General features: G+C 36.9%; 1 protein-coding gene across 1 annotated transcript in view; it reads right to left on the bottom strand.

The window, feature by feature from the left end:
* usp43a (ubiquitin specific peptidase 43a) overlaps window positions 1-21,292 on the bottom strand; it is a 147,147-nt gene that overhangs the window by 7,446 nt on the left and 118,409 nt on the right. Inside the window, exons 13-14 of the mRNA XM_024289726.2 lie at window positions 8,881-9,127; window positions 5,808-5,966 (exon numbers count right to left, since the gene is read on the bottom strand). Of these exons, the coding sequence (XP_024145494.1) occupies window positions 5,808-5,966; window positions 8,881-9,127 (406 nt within the window). The remainder of the gene's footprint in view (window positions 1-5,807; window positions 5,967-8,880; window positions 9,128-21,292) is intronic.

Consider the following 21,292-nt stretch of genomic DNA (forward strand, 5'->3'; position numbering starts at 1 on the left):
TAAAATGTAAAAATGATTAAAATACAACATTCTGAACTTTTATTTCCACTGTTATTATTCTTTGATTTTCTCTGCATGTTGGTTTTTATTGGAACTTTGTTTATTTGTTACCTTAAATTGTATATTACTATTACAAAGACACATAAGTATTTATTGATAATTTTATTTTACTGTTGCAAACGACATTAACTTATCTATTATGCTTTAAATTATTAAAGAAAACAGGTTTTGGAGAGAACAAAAATATAAATTAGTTTACAAAATAGTGATATATCATAGATTACCAAGGTCATTTATTGATTGCTGCAAGTGATCCATGCATCATGAATCCCATCGTACTGTAAGTTACCCTGAGATTCTCAGCCCTACACTAAAGTATCCCTAGGTGTGCATGTGGGAGTGCCCTGCAACATGACAACCCAACAGTTGCCGGGATAGGCTCCAGCATCCCCGCGACTCTAACAGGGATAAATTGCGAGTTGAGAAAATAGACGTGTGATATTTGCTTTGTGAAAATGTATGGCTAAAAGCAAATACAAGCTCCTTCTCAGTTGATGATGAAGATCAGTGTCCTAATTTATGCCACACCAGAGAACACATGAGGATGATGGCCCCTATGCACCTATACCTTTGAATATCTTAGTGGTCTGATGCTGCAGGGAACAACATGCATCTGCTTTGACTTTGAAAGTCTGGGGATTCATCACAAACGGTGCCAAATATTCAACTTTTTAATACAACATTTGGAAATAAAAGCTCAGGGTTTCTGAAAAAAGCAGGTGCTTTTATAAGGGCAGCCCACTTTTATGACTAAGTAGAATACGTCTGCGGTCCATACTTCCTCAGCGGTTCTCATATTTGATATCCCTGCTCTGACCTCTTTTCTTACAGCCATTTTTTTCTTCTGATGATGAGTCATCTTTGAATTAAATCTTTTTTTCTGCCTCCTTTCAACACAACGACTGAAATACCACCAATCCCTTCTCTTCTTATAGATTTATTTGAGAACTCGCGCAGGCAGGAGATCCATAATATATATATTTTCCATTACTAAGGCTCACTCTCATGATTCATTAGGAGAGAAAAAAAGTCCTTCCTATTGACTGGTCTCATTTGTTTAGACTTGCTTTCATGATAGATGCACAACAAGATGGATAAGGTTGCTTTAACAGAATACAACTGATCACTGCTTTTCGTAAAACAAAAACAGGCACCTAACGTTACTGGTGTAACCAGCTGCAAAATTCAGCAATAATCTAAGCTATTAAAACACACTGGGTCTGGGCATAGGTTTCATTTAGGAGCAGAAAAAGAAGATAAATGTTGGTTGGTCAGGGTGAGAGACAATTGAATTTCCTTGTACATGCTGTTTAGTGGTAAATTGCTGGTTTTCAACCTTCTCTAATGTCAGAACACGGTTTTAGAAATGATCAAAGGCATCGCAGCAACGTTTTCATCATATCAAAGCACAGTCAATCCAGACAAAAACCTGCCTGGTGTGGAGGTAGCAAAATTCAGAAAATGCTAAAAATCAAATAAACACTTTGGACTCGTGCAGAATCTTTTGATGCCAAAACAGCTTCACTTTTATGAAGGACTGATGCGAAAAATGAAAGACCTTCCAGTTCCTCGTCTGCCACAACATTGTTCACAGTCACTTTAATGAAAGACAAAAATGTGTCTACGGATATGTGAAAAATGGGATGTTAACTGAAATAACTTCATACTGTAAATGACAACATGTTATTTAAACCCATGGCTTTACTTATATGGTCATATCCCTTTAGAAGTTAAGGAAGACCTTTCAAAGCAAACAAGAACAGTTTGAACACATGAATAATTCTCATTTTGGGAAAAGGTCAGAAGATGCCTTTGGTCAAAAAACTGAGTTCCTACAGTGAAGCTGTTACCATTTCCAAATATTTTTTTATTCTCATTCTCAGTTGAGTCTTTCTGAACAATAGCAGGGAAGTATATATTTTTTGAATGCTAATTCATATCTGGCCTTGATCTTTTATTCAACATTAGAATAGCCCTGTGGATGGTGTCTGAGTAGCTATGTGACAATACCAACAAGTTTTATCTTTTTTATTTATTGACTTTCACTTTCTTGTGCCCTGTAAACATAACCCTTTGAAAAGGCACTTTGTTAGAATTTGTAAAATCTAATTTCCCCTCGGAGAAGCCTTTTCTCGTGAGAGCCCTCTCGTATTTTCAGGCAAAGAAAACATTTTCCTCTTGACACTTGCAGTACATTTGCATGGTTTATCTTATTATTTTCACCAAGATGGTTCATATTGCCCTTATTGTTATGCTCAATTTAATGCATCTAGATTTTTGGAGGAGAGATGCTCTTCTAGTAAAGAAGGATTGGACATATAAATAAGAATATCTATAAACATATATTAAAGGCTTTAAATATGCTAATAAATGTTGGTATAAATGTGTAATACAGGGTTTAAAATGAAACAAGTGCTTTATAAATGTCTTATAAATGCATTACTAACGCTTATTGATGCCTTATAACTAGATCATTAAAGAATGTTTTCCTAAAGAGTTATCAAACTCATTTTTTTCGTAGTTTTGAAGAAGCCAAAGTATGTGTAGGTTACAGCCGTTCTTCCGTTTGGAGACTTATCTAATATTTATGAGAACAAAGAAACGGCGGCTGACACCAGAAGAAATCCTTCCAAATCTCCTAAAGGAACTATTTCAAAGTCTACTGAAGCTGCTGGGTTCTTAGTCACAAAACCCAAAGAAATGGAGGGGAGAGTTCAAGACTCTGTCGCGTCGGGTCATTTCCAGCTAATCTGTGACAGCAAAGGTAAATGTCAGACGAGCTGGGCAGTCTGCTTAGAACTGCTTTCTGAAGAGCAGTCTGTGGGTGGCTGCTAAGCCAGCAACACAGCTATTGTCTTCAATCAGTGAGGCAGCGTTACCTTGTTTGCTAGTTTCTATGGTAACTGACTCAAGTTTTTGTTTGGTTGTGAATTCATTTGAACAAACCAAGTTTATCCATGATTGTTTTCCTCCCGCTGAGCCCGAAACGTCTCCGGCACTTTATTTACCGTCCACACAAATGCTATCAATGTGCACTAATGTCAAAGCTTAACTGCTGTTTGGGTGTATTGCTGATATTAATCTTTGCTGGAGGTTGTAATATCCTGGTGAAAGAAAGTCACTGCAGGGATTTACCTAAATAAGCCATACGAGAGATTTATGTGTTTAGAATGAAAACTTGCTTTAATATCAAGTCATGCAGAGAGGAAAAAGACTTCTTTTCTTTCTTTTTTGGAAGGTGCACACAGTGATCACTGAATAGAGATTTTCTGTCGGATAATTTTTAAATTATAGGGATGTGCTGAACAAGCGGAGAAAAGTGCAGAAATTGTCCACATTTCTATTAGACTGTGCAAGGACAGGAAAAATAGAAATCTACCGGAACTGAACTTTAAACTGAAAGGCTTTTAGAGGAGTATTGAAAGAAAAAAAAAAACGTGAAAGAAGAGAAGCAAGACTTTTTAAAATGGACAGCTCCACAGCCTCGGTTTATAAATGAGAAGTCAACATTTTTATTATAATGGAGTTATTTAATTTGAGATTAACTCTGCATTTTAATGTTTCTGTGAAAACACGTTTTTATATCTTTAATATATAAAAAAAAAATAAAAGATTTGACTTTATCCCTAGAGATGAAGCGTAAAGAGCCACTCTGTTTTGAGAGCATCTGAACTTTCCAGTGAGTCATCCTCAGATGAGATCTGGTGATAAAGGAGAAAGCTTTATTGCCAGTGTAGGAAATGTCAAGTGGCATTTAAAACTGAACTCTATCATATAGTTTTGAATAGTATTAACCTGGAGTGGATTCACTTCATCAAACAACAGAAGGATTTGAGCCAGTTTCTCATTCAGTTTTATGACAAGGCGTCCACTTTGTTTTTGCTGTACATTTCACATAACAACTGTTTCCAGTGAGCTGCATGACATAAAATTATAAAGGGAGACGATAAAGACACAAGTCAGGGATCACACACTAAACTCTCCCTGTTTGACCCTTTAACAACAGAGCTCCAGCTCCAGTGTTGACAATCGTAACTCTAATTGTTTATGCAATTAAAGTAATTCTGGCAAATTCTAAAGTGAATAAAAACAATCTTGAGTAACACTTTACAGTAGTGAAACGCTTATAAAACCAACATTGTTAACTGATGCTGTGAAAAAGCAGCTTTGCAGTGTTATGCATACATAGTGCTGGGTGATATGACTATTTTCTAAGCTAATTTGATCAATTGTTACGCTAAATATATCATTAAATAACCTGAGACAATGTTGCCTCATCGGTGTGTACACAAAAAATGTATTTAAGTGAAAATAAAGACAAACTAAAAGAGATTCTTCGCAAAGAAACTGCGACGTAAAGCTGCTTTATGTTCTTTGATTCGCACTCATGCAGGTTTTACAATACTTAACGTGAGTGCAGAACCATGGACACGAAACAGCTGATACACCGATGCAGGGAGGCCAAGAAGAAGCACTTTCAGGAAAATAGGGGTACGTCTCTGATTAGACCTTGTTTCTCATAATGTAGCAAAAGATGAATAAGCCCAGTATGGACGGTTTCACTTGTGAAAGAAAGGAGAAGAAATATTAGAGACCCACTTTAATATCCTTTTAGTCTTTTGTAAAAGTGTTTCAAATATATATTTTTTAAATATGATATTTATCCCAAAACAAACAAAAAAAAAACAGTTGTTTTCTTGGACATAGTTTCTGCAGAGTGGCAGTAGTTAATCGGAAACCTATTTCCGAGTTGTTGTCGGGCAAGACTGTAGGTATAGGGTGAGCTTTCTTTTACTTCCTGTCCTCCCCTTCGTTTACACACTCTCCCACTAGCTTACAGCCCCTCACCACCTCAACCTAACATGAGTGGTGCCAAAACATTGGTGAACAGAATTAAAGATATGTGGCGGAACAGCTTTGAGCCAAATGCCAGCTCAGACAAGGAAAATGAAGACGATCTATTTATGGATGCATTAGAATGGGAGCTTGTAGCCTGCCGATTGTAGTTCTTACAAAACAACAACTTTTTTTTTTTTGTTCTGCTCCTGGTTCACAACTATTAGAATAAAGAAATACTCAGAAATGCTATTTTATTTTTAATTTCCTTATATATGGTCTCCATTATGAGAAAAATGCCAAAAGAATATGTTAAAAACACAAAAACCAACATTTTCTTTGGAGTGGGTCCTTAAAGAGTTTAACTCTAACACCAGACTTTTAGCTCCATTGTTGACATTCTTTTAACTCCTGTAATTCTTCAACTGTTTATGCAATTTAACGTAATTCCAGCAGAATCTGAAGTTCAAAAAAACAGCTTTGCAACACTTTACAATAGTGACGTGCTTATGCAATTGACGTAATTAAGCAGATTCTATCGTATAGAAAAGAGCTTTGCATCGCTATCACATCACACTAGTAATGTGTGAATACAGTCGATCAGAATAGACACTTCTTTGTGCGTCAGAATCAGCTCACTTACCTTGATTGTGTAAATGTTGAAGAATTCATCAAAGAATCTGTATTATTTAGGGATCACCGGCAACAGCTCCAGAGAGTTACAGATTTGTTGCAAAAATAATATTTAATAAAAAAAAAAAAACACAGGAAAACTCTCAGACAAGTGAGATCTTAACCACCCCAGGGGGTCCTCCCCGACTCCCACACAGGTTTACAAACGGCCTTCCAAATTAATCCGTCATTGTCAGGGTTTATGCGTCTCCACACACTGATCAGTCATGGGAACATACCTCTGACGGAGCCGTTTGCCGACCACGGTGGAATGACGTTACGCCTCTGGTAGAAAAGTATATAGGCTCCCTTGGTGCAAACTTCCTCCTCGGGTACCTGGTCCACACTGCTGTCATCATAACTGTACCACAAGCCGTCCACCGAGTTCCTGCAGTACGCTGCAACAAAAGACGACGGCGGGGTCAAAGGAGAGAGATAACATAATTCAAACTCAGTGAGTACTCGCAGTAATGTCAATTTCCCATTTAAAAGGTACACAAAGGCAGCATATCTCGAACCTTTCAGGTTGTCACGGTCACTCAACTAGTTTTAATAGCTTTATGCAGAAATTTTTTATACTTTTTCCAGCAGTTTTAAATGTTTAGGAAATTAGTAAATGGATGCAATGTTTGCTTGGTATAATGCAAAAATAAGAGTAAAGTTATTTAACTGCATGCAAACATGTAATTACCTCGTTCACCTCATCAGTTACCTTTCAGCTCCAATCTTAAGGGAAACAAAGGCTGCGATCTTAAAGTCATTCATCTTCTGCAAAGGAGCCACAGTGCTGATGAGGATTTCCCAGTAAATGAGCTTTTTATGTTTTAGCAATTTAAGCTTTTTTAGTTTAATCTTGTAAGTTTATGCCTTAAAATATAGCTCACTCACAGGGCCGCAATCCTGCATGTTTTCCAACATAACCTGCTCTGGGATGTTCTAATTTGCTGGACACACCTGAACCAGGTAATCAGTCATGAGTATTTTTCTTGGATATCTGGAAATCATGCAGACACTGCGGTCCTCAAGGCCTGCATCAAAAATAGTGTAAAAAAGCTAATTTACCTTCACATTTGTCAGGAAAATTTGACTTATCTATTTTTTTACTGAAATCATACACATAAGTAGAAATAAAAGAATGAATAAAAAATGCATTTTTTTACGTATTTGTTCCACTACTTCGATATAAATGTCAACTACCTGAAAATCAAACTCCAAGGAGAGACAAAAATGTAATTTATAGGCTGTTTTATGAAAAAATAATTTATGAAACACCTCAAAGGGAACAAACAAGAAAGTTGATATTTTGTCATATTTCTCCAACAAAATAATTCTGTACATGTTTTTTTTTTTTTTTCCTTTTTTAAGTAGTTTTACTCCACTCAGTGGCCTAGTGCCAGAGAGTTTGCTCTAAAACCAGGAGGTCGTGGGTTCAAATCCTCAATCATGTCATACCAAAGACTCTGGAACCCAAAACATTCCTGCTTGGCAGCTCACTTCTCTCCTAGAGGATGGGTCAAACGCTGAGAAGACTTTTGTAAAGCTGATGGGACTTCAGGTTTTCTGTAATTCATCTTCCGTTGTTTAACCCAGGGGTGTCGAACTCAAATCACACAAGAGGCCAAAATCCAAAACACACCACAGGTTGGGGGCCGAACATTTATTGAACACACTAAAACAAAATTTTAAAACTTTAAAACCGCAACTTTTTAACATAATTATGAGCTAGATATATAGCATTAACTGTTATAATGGTGAGAATGCTGTAAGCTGAATTTAGTCACTGAAGACATTAGTGCTGTTAACTGAAGATGCCGAAATTAATAGCTAAGAAAACGAAAATAAAAAAAAAGGCTGACACTGACAGCCAGCTAAAATATTAGCTAAATGCCTAATTAGCTTCAAAAACCAAAAAAAAAACAAAAAACAAAAAAAAAACTTAGGTTAGCCAAAACAGCTAGCATGTAGCTGAAATATTAGCTAAACTCCAAAATAGCCTAAAACAATCATAGTAAATGCCAAAATAGTCCAGAAAGCTAGCAAAATGCCAATTTTAAGAAGTTTAAAACTTTTTAATGTAATTATGAATAATAAAAACACAGGAATATTATTTCAGAATAAATTAACTTAAACCTTAAATAACCTTTATTATTTCACTCTCCATAAAATATATATTTTGTCAAAATTATACAAATTAGAAATAAGCGCAAGATAACATGGGACCATTAATAACAATAAAATAACCTCTGAGTTTTGGTCTTACATAAATACTAGTTTATTTTCAACTGCCAACTTTATTCTCTTTTTTCCCCTCAGTGCTGTCAAGTTTATATAATTGAAATTCCAAGTTCAGTTTTTCCTCCTCGCCTCATAAAAAGCGCTCCAGCATTTTTTTGCATTTGTTTATCTCATTCCTGTCCTCTGTGACGCCATCGGCTTGGCAGATGGCCGACCGTGCAGGATCTGCTTCTGCTGGAGGTTCTTTCCTGTTGGAAGAAGTCATCGCTCCATCCAAAAAAAGACAAAAAAAAAAAACACATGCTGCTCCGTGTACATGGCAGCATCAGAAGCGTTTCGGCACAATGCCTGTTATACAGCATCATCACCATAACAGCACAAAATTGCAACAAATTCAAATATAACAGTCCTCCTACTTCATGTTTGATGTTCTCTCCTGTGTTTTCAGTTACAAAAACACCTTGAAAGCGACCTTGATTAGAACATGTTGCTTTATGAACACACTAAGGTGAGTTCGTGGAAATGAGGGCTCAAAAACTTCCACAGTTCTGTGCATATTTCAAAGTAATTACTGTGATGTTCCTTGAATACTAAATGAACATCAACAAAGATGTGGATGATCTCCTGTCTCCCGGTGCTACTGTTCTGTAGCATGAAATCGTTGCTCTAATTAACCAAATGAGTTTCAGAGCGCTTTGTGAAACATCTCAACATGCGGCAGTGTCACTTTCTGCCTGGCGACGGAAGGCAATTACCGACTGCGTGTCCTCTGGGAGAAAAAGCTGTGCTTCCAAATATGTTTTTTTATTTGCCAAAAAAGTTTTTACACTGACGTTGTTTAACTGTTTCTTTGTCCAAAGCACAAAAGTGTATTTTTAACTGCAGTAAATTCACTTCCTTAGAGAAAATCCTTAGTTTCTAATGAAGTAAAAGTATCTCAGAAGTAGCCGACTTTTTTCTATTTCAGGTCTAATAGCTGCAAAAGAAAAAAACAACTTTTACACTTTTATAGAATAATAATAGCTGAGAAAAGTTGATTCTTTTCTCATTTTTATTCTCTGATCTGCAGCTCCTTACCGGTGTAGTGTCCTCCATGCATTCCTCCGTGATGGTTGCAGACGGCGTACAGATCGTAGAGGTAATCACGGGGAAGGATCATGTCGGAGCGCTGGTGCTGGCCTGAGGACGGCCTCCGGTTGGTCTGAGATGAGCCCTGGTGAAGGTTCTTCATGCTCTGACTTCTCTTCACCACATGTGGCGCCATGTCGAGACCCGTTAATGGGAACCCCACCAAGGTAGACAGCTTGTTTCTTCGCTCGCCGACCTGAAACATTTGCATTCATGAACAGAGGAAGCTTACCTTTAAATATCTTCCAATATTTCTACACATTTTAAAGTTTTTAGCTGTCAAATGTATCACTTTAATTGAGAGGGTCATTCATCAATTTTCTTTATTCGCCGTGTCCTTTTCGGGGTCACGGATTGAATGGATCATTTATCATTTAATCCTTGTCAGGTAACCCAAATGTGGTTAAAATTCTAAACTCCAACACAGGAAAGTTAACATCAAAGTAATAGAAGTTGCTTTTTAGAAAGCAATATTTTTAAATAATAAATGGAACACTTTCTTAAATCAAAAAAAGACATGAATTTCTTCATTTTAATGATGTCTCTAAAACAGGGACATCAAAGTCATGTTCAGCATCACGGGTGACCTTAAATTAGGCAGACCTTAACAGGGGTTCCATAAATATAGTCACTCCAACATGATTTACATTTTTCTAAAATATGAAACAAAATAATAATTCAGCACACCTTTGAAGACATATAAACAAAAAAATCTTCTGTAATTTATCTCATTAGGAGATATATTTTGAAGCAAAAAAGACGTTTTGAACAAATTATTGGAGTCATTTTCTGTTTTTGTTCATTTTTTTAATGTGTTTGTGCACATCCGCACACATACCGCTTCAAAGAAAGCACCATTATAAGAAAAAAGTTCATTTGCATCAAAGGGAACATCCTTTTAGCTGCAGCTTTGTGAACATTTACTGACTTTAATGAAGTTTGCCTTTTAATTCTCTAATAAATTGTCCTTGTAGAATTAAATTAGCAAATCAAACACTTTCCTTTTCTACTTTAGAATAAATATTTCTCTTTCCTAACAGCTTCTCTCCTCATTTGTCAAAGTTTCTAATATTAAATTATTTGGAAAATACACACCTACTCACTGTCTTCCAACAAAATAATTGACAAACATTGTAAAAAGATTTATGTATGATCATAAAACATCTCAAACCTATTAGGGGTTCTTGAAGGTTGAGGGAAAAAAATGATGTAATTTAAAAAAAGTTTTTAGTTCTTGCAGCTTTCTGCAGTCTTCTGAAGACTGAAAGGGAAAATTGGATCCTCTTGTTTTTGGGAAACTCACATAAAAGCGATAATCATCTCAAAATTGACTTCAATTTTGGAAATAAAAGGGTCCAAAAATGAAAGGTCTGTACTCCAGATCCAGTAAATGCCAAAAACAAGCATAGCATTTGCTGTGCAAAAACAAAAACTAATTGGTTTTTGCAAAAGAATGGCAAAATTCTAATTATTTTTCCAGCTCTGCAGTGGGTTGAGGTAATATTTGAGGAGGGAAATTCTTGATATTTGCCCACAAGAAATTCAAAATCAGGCTGGGCTGGTGGGCCGTCTGGCTTTGCAGGGGAAACAATAAATAAATCCCAAAAAACACATTTCTACTAGGAAATTTTCATGTGAAGTTTTGAGACACAAAAAGGTTATGCACACATGCTGGTTTTCAAAATGTCTTTGTTCTTGAGAACGTTGTGTTCCCCTGAAGATGAGAGGAGATTAAAAGACCTGGAGAGACTCACAGAGGGAGCATCTGAGTAAACACAGCAGAGAAATACTGAGCTCGTAGAACTAGGAACAAGGTGTAATAAAATGCTGCTTAAAACAGCAGGAGCCCCAAACTTACAACACATTGAAGTATATATCAATATATTTGTAAGACACTTCCATTACCGAGGAGTCCTTGTTCTCAAATTAGAGGGACAAATAAGAAAGATTTACTAAAAGAAAGAAAACATTTTTTTATGCAAAACATCTTGCTTTCTTTTTGTTTTAGGGTCAGATTGATCTGTTTTAATGCAACAATTCAATTTCCCCACGATTTGGTTCAAACTTTGACTTTTGGTTCATGGTTTTGTTTCGGTTCAAAATTCAATTTCTGTATTAAAAAATGACAAAAAACTGAAAAATCTTTTTTTTTTAATTTGCTAATAAGCAAAGAACAATGAGAGAAAAACCTTTCAGTTGGCATAAAGTGCAGTAGGAATGCAGTGATTCATTTTCCTCATGATTCAGTTCAATGCTGTAACAGAGTCTATGATTTGGTTTTAAGGACTCCAACAGAAATAAGTGTTTTTTGTATTTTTAACTTGTGGTATTTTTCTCACGATGGAGGACACATATAAAGAAAATTAAAATTAAAACAGTGTTTAAACAGTGTTCAAGTTGGAGGTTGATTCCACCCACAGCCAAAATTTGAAAATCCAGTCAGAGGGGTGGGGCTTGGGGGCTGGATTGCTAACTGTTATCATGACGTGAGACTTCTGAAACATACAAGGTTTGACCAATCACAACATTCAACTGTAATACCCCAATTCAACCTGTAGAGGACAGCACACATACAGTTTGTTTAACTGGTGAAGGTAGTGTCACTGCATTTTTGGTATGCGAAAGCAAAACGGTTGCACCGCTCACCACGCATGCGCGAACTACGTCACTTCCGCTTTTCACCCACTATACCACTGAGTCATTTCCAAACAGTAAAACTCCTTGATCACAAGAATTTATGTTTTTCTCAACAACCAAGAGCTTCTCCTGACTGGATTAGAGTTCGAAGAGAAAATAAAGTGAGTTGAGTGGCGCTGTATCCTCTTAGCTTAGGGAGTAAACTGCTGTCATGTAAAATAGCAGAAGAAGAAAACATTTGTAGTCACTGCAAGATCGTAAGGTCCTGATCCTCAACGTGTCTTTTTCCTTTCATTTTTTCAACAATAAGTGAATGTTTTCACTATGATAAACAATTTAAGTGCTATATTAACATCCTACGAGGTTATTATTGTTGTTACCGTCCGAAGACCGGAAAATGCTTTAGCGGAAGTGACGTTTGGTTCGCGCCTTTCGGGAGAGCGGTGCAACCGATTTGCTTCCGCATACGGAAAATGCAGCGACAGGTAGGAGTTGCGACAGATGCATGATGGGAAATAGGATAAGGAAGTGAACAGATGTAGTCAGTAATCTGGAGAAGGTTCCCTCTGGTGGTCGGAGGAGGACAGGACTTGTTGAGCCCAGGCAATAGTAGTACTTGCTTGCTGTTGCAAAGATGCTAGCAATAAAGTGAATGATTCGTGTGCAAATTGCAAGATTTGCACCAACATAGGTGGGAGACATGCGTTAGTAAACAGCTAAATAAAGTAAAAGAACCCCCTCCCTGCTTGTCCAGCGTGAACACGAAGGATACGGTACAGAAACTTGTAACATTTCGCACCCGTTCCACGTCATAAAGTTTTACCAGGCGGATACATTTCAGCCCTTTTGGAAGCGCTTATCAGTGCCAGTGTAGTGGCGTGACAACAGCGCACGGACTACTTTCTTGGGCTTAAAAAAATGCGGTCTCAGATGTAACAAAAACGCGTCTTGTAAGCACAGCAACAGCACTAACTTGTCCAAGTACTGCACTAAAATACACCAGATTCTCGTGGAGAGATGAGCAGCGATTGACCGTCCAAGTGAAATGTCTAGCACTGCTGTAGTTTCAACAGTGTGTATGCTAGTAGTATTGCTAAAATCCAGTGTTGGGAACGCCGTTTAAGTATAACGGCGTTACTAATGGCGTTATAAATCAAGTAATTTAGTAATCTAACTAATTACTTTCATCCTCGCTGTAACGCCGTTATAGTTACTTCGTGTAAATCGCGGCGCGTTACTTTAAAGTTTGATGATCTTGCTGGAGCTGGGCGGTTCGCACCCGAAAGTTGCTTGTGTAACGCCCCATTTACACAGGACGCGAAAGCAGAGAGAACAGAGAGACAGAGAGCAGCTCATCTTAGCAGAAACGGGGTAATATTTATAAAACACACACAACACAGACAGACACGAGCGCACACAGATCAACGCAGTGAGCAGACTCCGGAGCGAGTGGGCGGGGCTGCGGGATTTTGGGAGAGAAAAAAGAGATGCAGAGAGCTGCTCCTCTTAGCAGAAATATGGGTTAATAATTGTAGTTTATTAATTTACCCACACACAGACACCTGCGAGCGCGTGCGCACAAACACACACAAACAGAGATGCACACGCGTGCACACAGATCAATACAGTGGGCCGACAGAGCGGGTGGGCGGGGTTTTGAGAGAGCAGTTCTTCTTAGCAGGAACATGGGTTAATGTCTTTAGGCTATGAAAATTATCAACCAGCTGTGGTGTGATATAAATAAAGACAGCAGAGATTTTGTTACTTGACAGTTATTTATAATTGTTTATTGTTTTGCACTTTCAGTTTTTTAAGCCATTTTGTTTAATTATAGTTGTAGGTAAGATACTTAAAGTATGTTAATAGTTGAAACGTTTACCTTTTTTGTGTGAAGTTACATTTTTTATATACCACTTGTTGTAGTGTTTTGTGTGATAATTCTGACAAATAAATATTGAAAATTCTTTCCCTAAACCCTCTCTCATGTGTATCCTAAACTTAGACAATATGACTCCATTGGAAAACTATACCAGTATACTATTGTCAGTTATCATCTATTATTGAATGTAAATTATTATTTTTTATTTGTAACGCAGGAAAAAATACAAAATATTACCATATTTAAAGATAAATTTAAAACAAGTTACTTTGCCAAGTAACTAATAACTTTGAAGATGCAGTAATTCAGTTACTAACTCAATTACTTTTTGGGAGAAGTAACTAGTAACTATAACTAATTACTTTTTTGAAGTGAGATGCCCAACACTGCTAAAATCTTATCAATACCCATCTCTAGTGAACACCATGGAGTAAATGGTACATACAAATACCCAGTGTGTACACAGCGTGCACTTAGCTGAACACTTGTGATGGAATTTATACATTTCCTCCTTAGTTTTCATCCATGACATTTACCAAGTGACCTTTGTACACAGAAGTCAAAAGATTTGTTTGTTTGTTGGCAGGGTGTTCTATCATGATGTTAGAACTTTTAATTACGTTAGAACATCTTGTCCATTATTAGATATGAAACCCTACGCCCCTATCTTTGTTTGTGTTACTGTATAAAAGGTGATGGAGACTCTGAGAATCTGCAGACTCTTCTCCTCACACCTTTTGTGTTGAATAAATACCCTTAAAAAAGGCTTGACAAACGTTTCTTAATTCCATCGGATCTAACAAGTTTCCACCACAATCTTGGTGTCAGAAGTGGGATTCCAAGTGTGTTCGTGGGACCTTGATCAACCTGAATCACACACAAAGATGACCAGCTCTCCTCTCAATGACGTGAGCTTTGGGGGATTCTAATTTTGCCCTGTTTTCCAGTGTGTCTGTACAAAAACACAACCATCAAAGCCGGGCCAAATTCATTCATCTATTTGAGAATTCAAAATAGAGCTAGCAATTGATCTCATCTCCAACCTACAGCTATCAAAACAGCTAGGTTAAGCCAGGGTTGGAATCTATTTTCAGTGAGAATAAAGAAGAAAACGGAGCAGCAAGGCTATGTGGGTGAGCCAGTTCCCCGAGGAGGAAGACAATGGAGGGTTGTCTTTCAGAGCACAGACTCATCTGATGAAACTGACGAGGAGGTCAGTGGTTTGGATGGGGGGGTTAAACTGATCCCTGGAATCACAACAGGAATCACAGACGTCCAGACATGGCCTTGATAGGTAGAGCCGGGCCTGTCAGGGGGGAACCCTGCCTTCGCCCTGTGATTATTGGGTTAGATTGCAACAAGATACGCTGACCTACTCAGGATAATGTTAGTATAAACGGGGTGGATGGATGGATTCATGATGATAGCAGAAACATCGAGACACGTGTCTGGGATTTATCAACAGTTTTTATTCTTGAAAACAACTTCACAGTGTGATATTTATATCTACTCAACAAAAAGCTCAGTGATCAGGAAACATTTTCTTCCTGCAAATAAGTAACCCGGACACAATGAATGTCACTAACTTTAGCCAGCCTATGAGCAGGAGATAGTTGTGTTTGCATTTTACAACTTCTCTTATTTTTGTAGTTTTAGTCTCACAGCTAAAAGAAAAAGAACAATTATTTTTTTCTTGAGGAGAATGTACGCTGGTTGAAACTGACCCTTCACACCACATATGTTACTGTTGTTTATAAAAGATAAAAAGGAAGATAAATTCAACCAATTTATCAAAGAGATGTTTTCCACAGTCTCTCAGCAACAGTAGGGCAGCACGACAACCTTTAGTTTATTTATAATATTGCCTTGTAGTTAATTTTTCTGTCTTTTTGTTTTAAAAATTTATGGGTATGGCAGCAAAACGAATCTCAAGTGTTCTCACAAGAACATAAAAATCAATATTTTCAAGTAAAAGTAAGCAAAAAAAAAGGAAGGAGAAAGGATAAATAATCTCTATATCTTTATTTTAGAGGTTAAAACAGACTCGCTAAAATATGAGATAATGACTAGCACAAGAGAAAAGTAAAAGCTTACTTTCTGTCTACGTATTGTAAAAAAACAAAAACATGATTAACAAAGTCTGTGTCAAAATCAAAAGTATTGTTTGACTTTTAGAGGATTCTTTAAATAAATGTTTTTTCAAAAGTTAAGTTTAAATGACAGAGGTTAGAGCAAGCCTGTAAATGTAAATCTCTACAGATAAAGATATATTTAAAATAAAAAAAAAAATTAAACCTTTTTAATCTTAATTAGAAGCCAAACTCAAGTTAGATGAAAATGTGTTGCTAGACAGGAAGAAGTGAAAACAACAACAATAATTTGTGAAGAAATTTTTAGGGAAATGTTTTTTTTTTAAATCAAAACCCCTCTAAATCAAAGATTTTACATGGATTGAAAAAAAAACAGGACATAATAGACAAATGTAATGAAAATGTCAATTTTTTTTTTTTTTTACCAAAAATCTTTTCCACTAATTTTTTGAGTGTTTTATTTTTTTCAACACACACTCCTTTCTCTTCATTTAAATGCCAACGAAGATTCTAATTCCTCTGGGAGATTTCGTCTTGAAGTTAAGAGATGGAATCTGGACTTATTGTCTTCTCTTCAAGAGGGGGAGACAAAAAGTCTCTAAAAAAAGTCTATAACTCAACTTGACACTTTCATTTGAATGCTTTCGTGCGGTTTGATTCCAGGTTCCAAGTTCTCTTAACACCTCTGTTTATAAAAGGAAATGTAAATTGTTTTTCCTTTAAGATGGAAAAAGAAGATTGGTGTGAAGAGCAAAAAAAAAAAAAAAAAGATTACCTAAGAAACCAAGCTATCTTTAAATCCTTTTTGAAGAGGAAAGCGTTTGTTCGTTTGTGTTTTAACTTCTGAAGAGTGTTAACGAGTTGGTTTCTCTAAAGTGAGTCGGCTGAAGCAGCATTTTAGTTTGCAGATATGTACAGTTCTATGGCATATTTATACATAAAATAATAAAAAAAAGACGCGTTTGGCCTTTGATTGCTTCTCATGCTGCTGTCGCTGCAGAAATGCAAGAAGAGAGATCTAGCAAACATGCTGATGACATGCTGTCAGTCTCATGTGTGTGATCAGAAAATGACCAGATTTCTGCTGGAGCTCAAGCAGATCTTTCCACAGCGAACCTGAATAGATTGTCTATTTAAATACATGGTTCTGCTCCAGGAGTTAGTAACTCATGCACACCCCGACTTTAGAAATTTGCTCCCTGAACAGTCACTTATGTAAATCTGCTCCATGGTGTCGAGAGTGAGTGACTGGTTTAATTTTAAGGCAGAGATGAAGAAGGATGGATCAAGGAAAAAGAGAAAGAACAGACATTTTGGTATAATTAGGTGTGACTAAGGTTTCATGTATAAAAATATAATTTAAAAGAGAATAAAGCTGCTGCCTTGGAATGACACTGTTGATATTGTGTGTTAAAATAACGTTTGAAAGGAGGCACAGAGTAGTGTTAACACAACTATGCTAATCGGTAATCAAAGTTTAAAGAAGATGCTGCAGAGAGCTGAGGATCAGGAAGGACAGAAGAGAATGTATTCAAGAGTATAGACTCAGCAGACATCACTCAGTGGAGATTTTAATCAAGGTTGGATATGACAATAGATTTTTTGTTTGGCAAAAATTAGGAGAGCAATTTGCTTTATTACATTGATTTTCTTACCAAACTATAAAATATGAAGTGAAGTTGCATTGAAAAGTCAGGTCTCCCCTGTCAGATGCTTTAGAGTCCTCGCGTTTCAGCTCTTTTGTTACAGTTCAAACTGATTTTTTTTTCTTTAAAGCTCAAGATGTTCTTGTTTCTCTGAATGAAAGCATTTTCAACCCAATAATTACTAACTTAAAAAAAAAGGAAATCACTTGAATGGGAGGGAGCCTTTGATGGGTTACCATGACACCAAGACCCACGTATGGAGGACATATGCTACGGGCTCGGAAACTAGAGTTCAAGCGACCACCTCCAGTAACAAGTTTTAGGAAAAGTGCGTTTACTTTTTTATCAAGCAACAAGGAAAGCATGACAGAAAGACAGACGACGAACAATTTAAAATTACATGAGATAGAGATATCAGCATGTCCATCACAAAGATGTTTTCTACCGTCTTGCTGTTGTGATAAATGGTGGAGTAACGTATGTCCACCTGTTTCCAGTATCTGCTGCATTAATGTAGAACATTCAGACTATGTGACCTCCTGTAGCTGTCCAGTATCACTTTTTAATCCACACCCAGCAGCCAATCAGACTGTAGTATTCACCGTAACCATGATATAATAACACTATAATGGGTGCATCAAAATAATGTATACCTTTAGCAGAAGTAACAATTTCAACTGTTCTGTACAGCCATAATGTCACAAACGTTAGAGCCAGCTCTTATCAAAATGAGGGGGTCAACTACTACCCATAGGTGACTGGGTGAATACGGTATCCATGGCAACACCAGGATTTGGTTAACTTCCACTGCTGACCCTGGAAATGTTCTGTAATTGTTGTGGTAGTTTTGCTTCCCTCTCATTTGAAAGGGCTATGACTTTGTTTTTTTTTTTTGCATATTTCTTACAGTACTGCAAAGGCAAAATGGTACACAAATGTTGACAAACTCAGCTGAGTAATCAACGTTTCCAAAAATGGTATGACAGTAATAAACAAACCTCCACGGGTCAGTGCTTCAACACCAGCAGACCCAGGTCTAGCAGCACAATAAACAGAGAAGAGTCACCAATGTGAAGTGAAAGGCAATTTTATGGGAAAGCAACTGCAAAAAAATTGAAGTAAAAATAATAATTATTATGAAATTAAACATTAAAAGTATGATATAAACCTAAAATTTAATTTAAAAAAAAGAAAAAGTTCATTACAAATTCCGTCATCCAACAAAGAAGAATAGATTTATGAGACCCAGTAAGATCTAAAAGCATTGCAAGGTTTTTTATTAAATGGAAGCTCAATTTAGAGAAAGCCTACACTGGAGTACCCAGAGAGGAGCTGTGGCTCTGGAATACAGACATGAGGCAGAGCTGAAGATGTTGAGGTTTTTGTTGGGAGTGACGAGGACGGATGAGATCAGGAGTGAATACGTCAGAGGAGCAGCTCGTTTTAGATGCTTTGGAGATAAACGCAGGGAAGACAGATTGAGAAGAGGGACAGTGATTATGTTGGGAAAAGGATGCTGATGCTGGGGCTGCCAAGGAGAAGGCCTGGAGGAAGACCAAAGAGGGGGTTCATGGATGTGGTGAGGGAGGACATAAGGGTGGTTGGTGTGAGTGAGGAGGATGCAGAGGAGAGGATTAGATGGAGGCGGATGATTCACGGTGGCAACCTCTAAAGGGAGCAGCCGGAAGACAAAAAGGGTGTTAGCTCCAAATTTCTATTTTCTTAGTTCAAGTATCTGTCTCTTTAGCGTAGCCGTTCATGGATACAAACGGATGCAACATTTAGTGTAGAAATAGCCTCTCCTTCAGTGAAGTGCAAGAATCTATTTTGTTTTGAGGACAAATTAAAGCCAATCTCATTAAAATTTTTGGAGATTCAGCCAACATGCAACCAAATAAAAGGCTTTTGTTCTGCCTCTCACAGGGAGCTGGTGCCTCTCTGTCAAGGAGGAAACTCAATATTCTGCTTTTGAAAATAAAAGCGAATGGAATGCACTGTGGTAAAAGCACCATTGCTTTTATATTAAGGGATCAAATAGTTTGTATTAGTGCTTAACAAAACTCTAAAAAGGTTCATGAAAAATGTATTGTTTTACCTCTTGAGGCTCCCCATCAGAAACCATAACTTAATAGTAATTTATTTCTAAATCGTACAAATTCCAGCAGAAATTGTGTCCATTTTATTGTCACGGTGCTTCATTTGTTTATTCCAAAGCCACTTTTCCTTCATTTTAATGTAAATGCTTAAGCTGCCAACCAAATTACCTCAAACATTAGTCTAAAATACTGGGTTGGTAGCTTGTGGCTGTCATAATGATAATGCTGCTGTGAAAATAGCTGGAATAATCACTCCTGTAATGATTTTATCCGGCATAATGCTGGGTGTTGTATCCAAACATCTCCAATGTATCTGGAAAAGGGAAATTGTTCAGTCAAAACAGCAAAAATCTAATTCTGTTAGCTGCATTTGGCTGGAGAGGATTATAATTGAAAAGCTGCTTCTATGCGGCGTCAATATTCTGCTTTTTCTTTAAAGTAATATTGTCAGCATTGACATTTTAAATTCCGTTATATTGCAAAAAGGACCTGCACCTAGAAAAATACAATAAACTGGATTTGTTACACACCAACAAAGCACATTTGATCTTTGGTCTGCTTCTGCTGGAGGTTTCTTTCTACTTTCTTTCTTTCTACAGTCGTACAAACGCAGAGCGAAAATGGAAATTTTTACCAACAAACTTCTAATGTACCAACATAAGCCAATATTAACTCAAGGCTATTCTATAGTGGTCTACCATCTTATTTTTGAATTCTCTAATGCATTCTTGTGACAGTTGCATTATGGGAAACCTCTAAAACATCTGTATTCCTCTAGGCTGGGTCCTACTTCCTTCACTTTCTGCTACTTAGCACATTTTATAGTGTGTTTGTCATTTTGTCAGAATCTATACTTCAGCATTTCAGTGCCCTGGAAATTTCCCAGAAGGCTCTGCAAAAAAAAAAAGTGAGCACTGATGCTGTTTAGATTGTCAAATCCAGACCACAATGCATTGCATTTGAGTGATTTGTCATCAGGAAAAAATATTGAAATGCATATTTTATATATTATTCAAGTTTTTTACATCAGAACACAGACAAAAAGTAGTTTATTTAAGTGTACGACAAGTATACTTAGTCTCTACTAAAACAAATAAAGGGACTATGCTTAAATACTGTAAACTTAAACCTATATTCAAGAATACTTTATAAAATACCTTCAGTAGTACTACTTTTTGCAAATAAGTCTTTGTCAAATGTTCATATTTATTAGATTTTTACTTCAGCAAATAGGTGATGTCATATTTGGAGTTAAAAAAACGTACTTGAGCATGTGTCCGAACTGCACTAAAATCCAGGGCACTAGAATAGAATATAGATATATAACATAATATAGAATTAATCGGACCGTCCAGTACTCCTCCTCCTCCTCCTCCTCCTCAGGCTGCTCAGTGGAAACGAGGCTGTCGAAAGGTTAGGGAGTAGTGAGTGAATTTGGACACAGACTCAGAAATGCTGCCCTGAGCAAGAGTACAGAGAGGGATGTGGCTACAGACGAGAAAACAAAAAAAACCAAAAACTTCTGCTTCTGCTTAAAGTTGTGTAATTGTTGTCTGCAGTCAGATTGTTCTCTCCTTGAGACTGACCCTCTTGACCAGGTGGTGGTGATCTTCTCAAGATCAATTTTATAAAAAAAAACAGTGACCAATATCGACGGTATCCAACCACACAGTTCAGAGCCAGATGCCAGCTCAGACAAGGGAAATGAAAACGTACTTGGATCTATTTGTCTGCAAGTGGAGGATTTAGAATTGGAGCAGAAAAAGCGAAACTTTAGCCCGCACACAGCAATATCTGTGTCATAAGTCCAAGTTTTTTCAAACATCCTCTTTTCATCTGCACCTCATTCAACGTGATTTGAACAAAGAAATACTCAGAAATGCAAATTTAATCATAAAATATTTCATACATGCTCTCTATTATAAGAAAAATACTGCAAGAACATGTTAAAAACACCAAAGACATGATTTCCATTGGAGTGGGTCTTTAACTAGCCACTGTTTAAGTTGCACC

This window comes from Oryzias melastigma, linkage group LG1 (genome assembly GCF_002922805.2).
Source record: "Oryzias melastigma strain HK-1 linkage group LG1, ASM292280v2, whole genome shotgun sequence".
In the NCBI taxonomy this organism is placed as follows: Eukaryota; Metazoa; Chordata; class Actinopteri; order Beloniformes; family Adrianichthyidae; genus Oryzias; species Oryzias melastigma.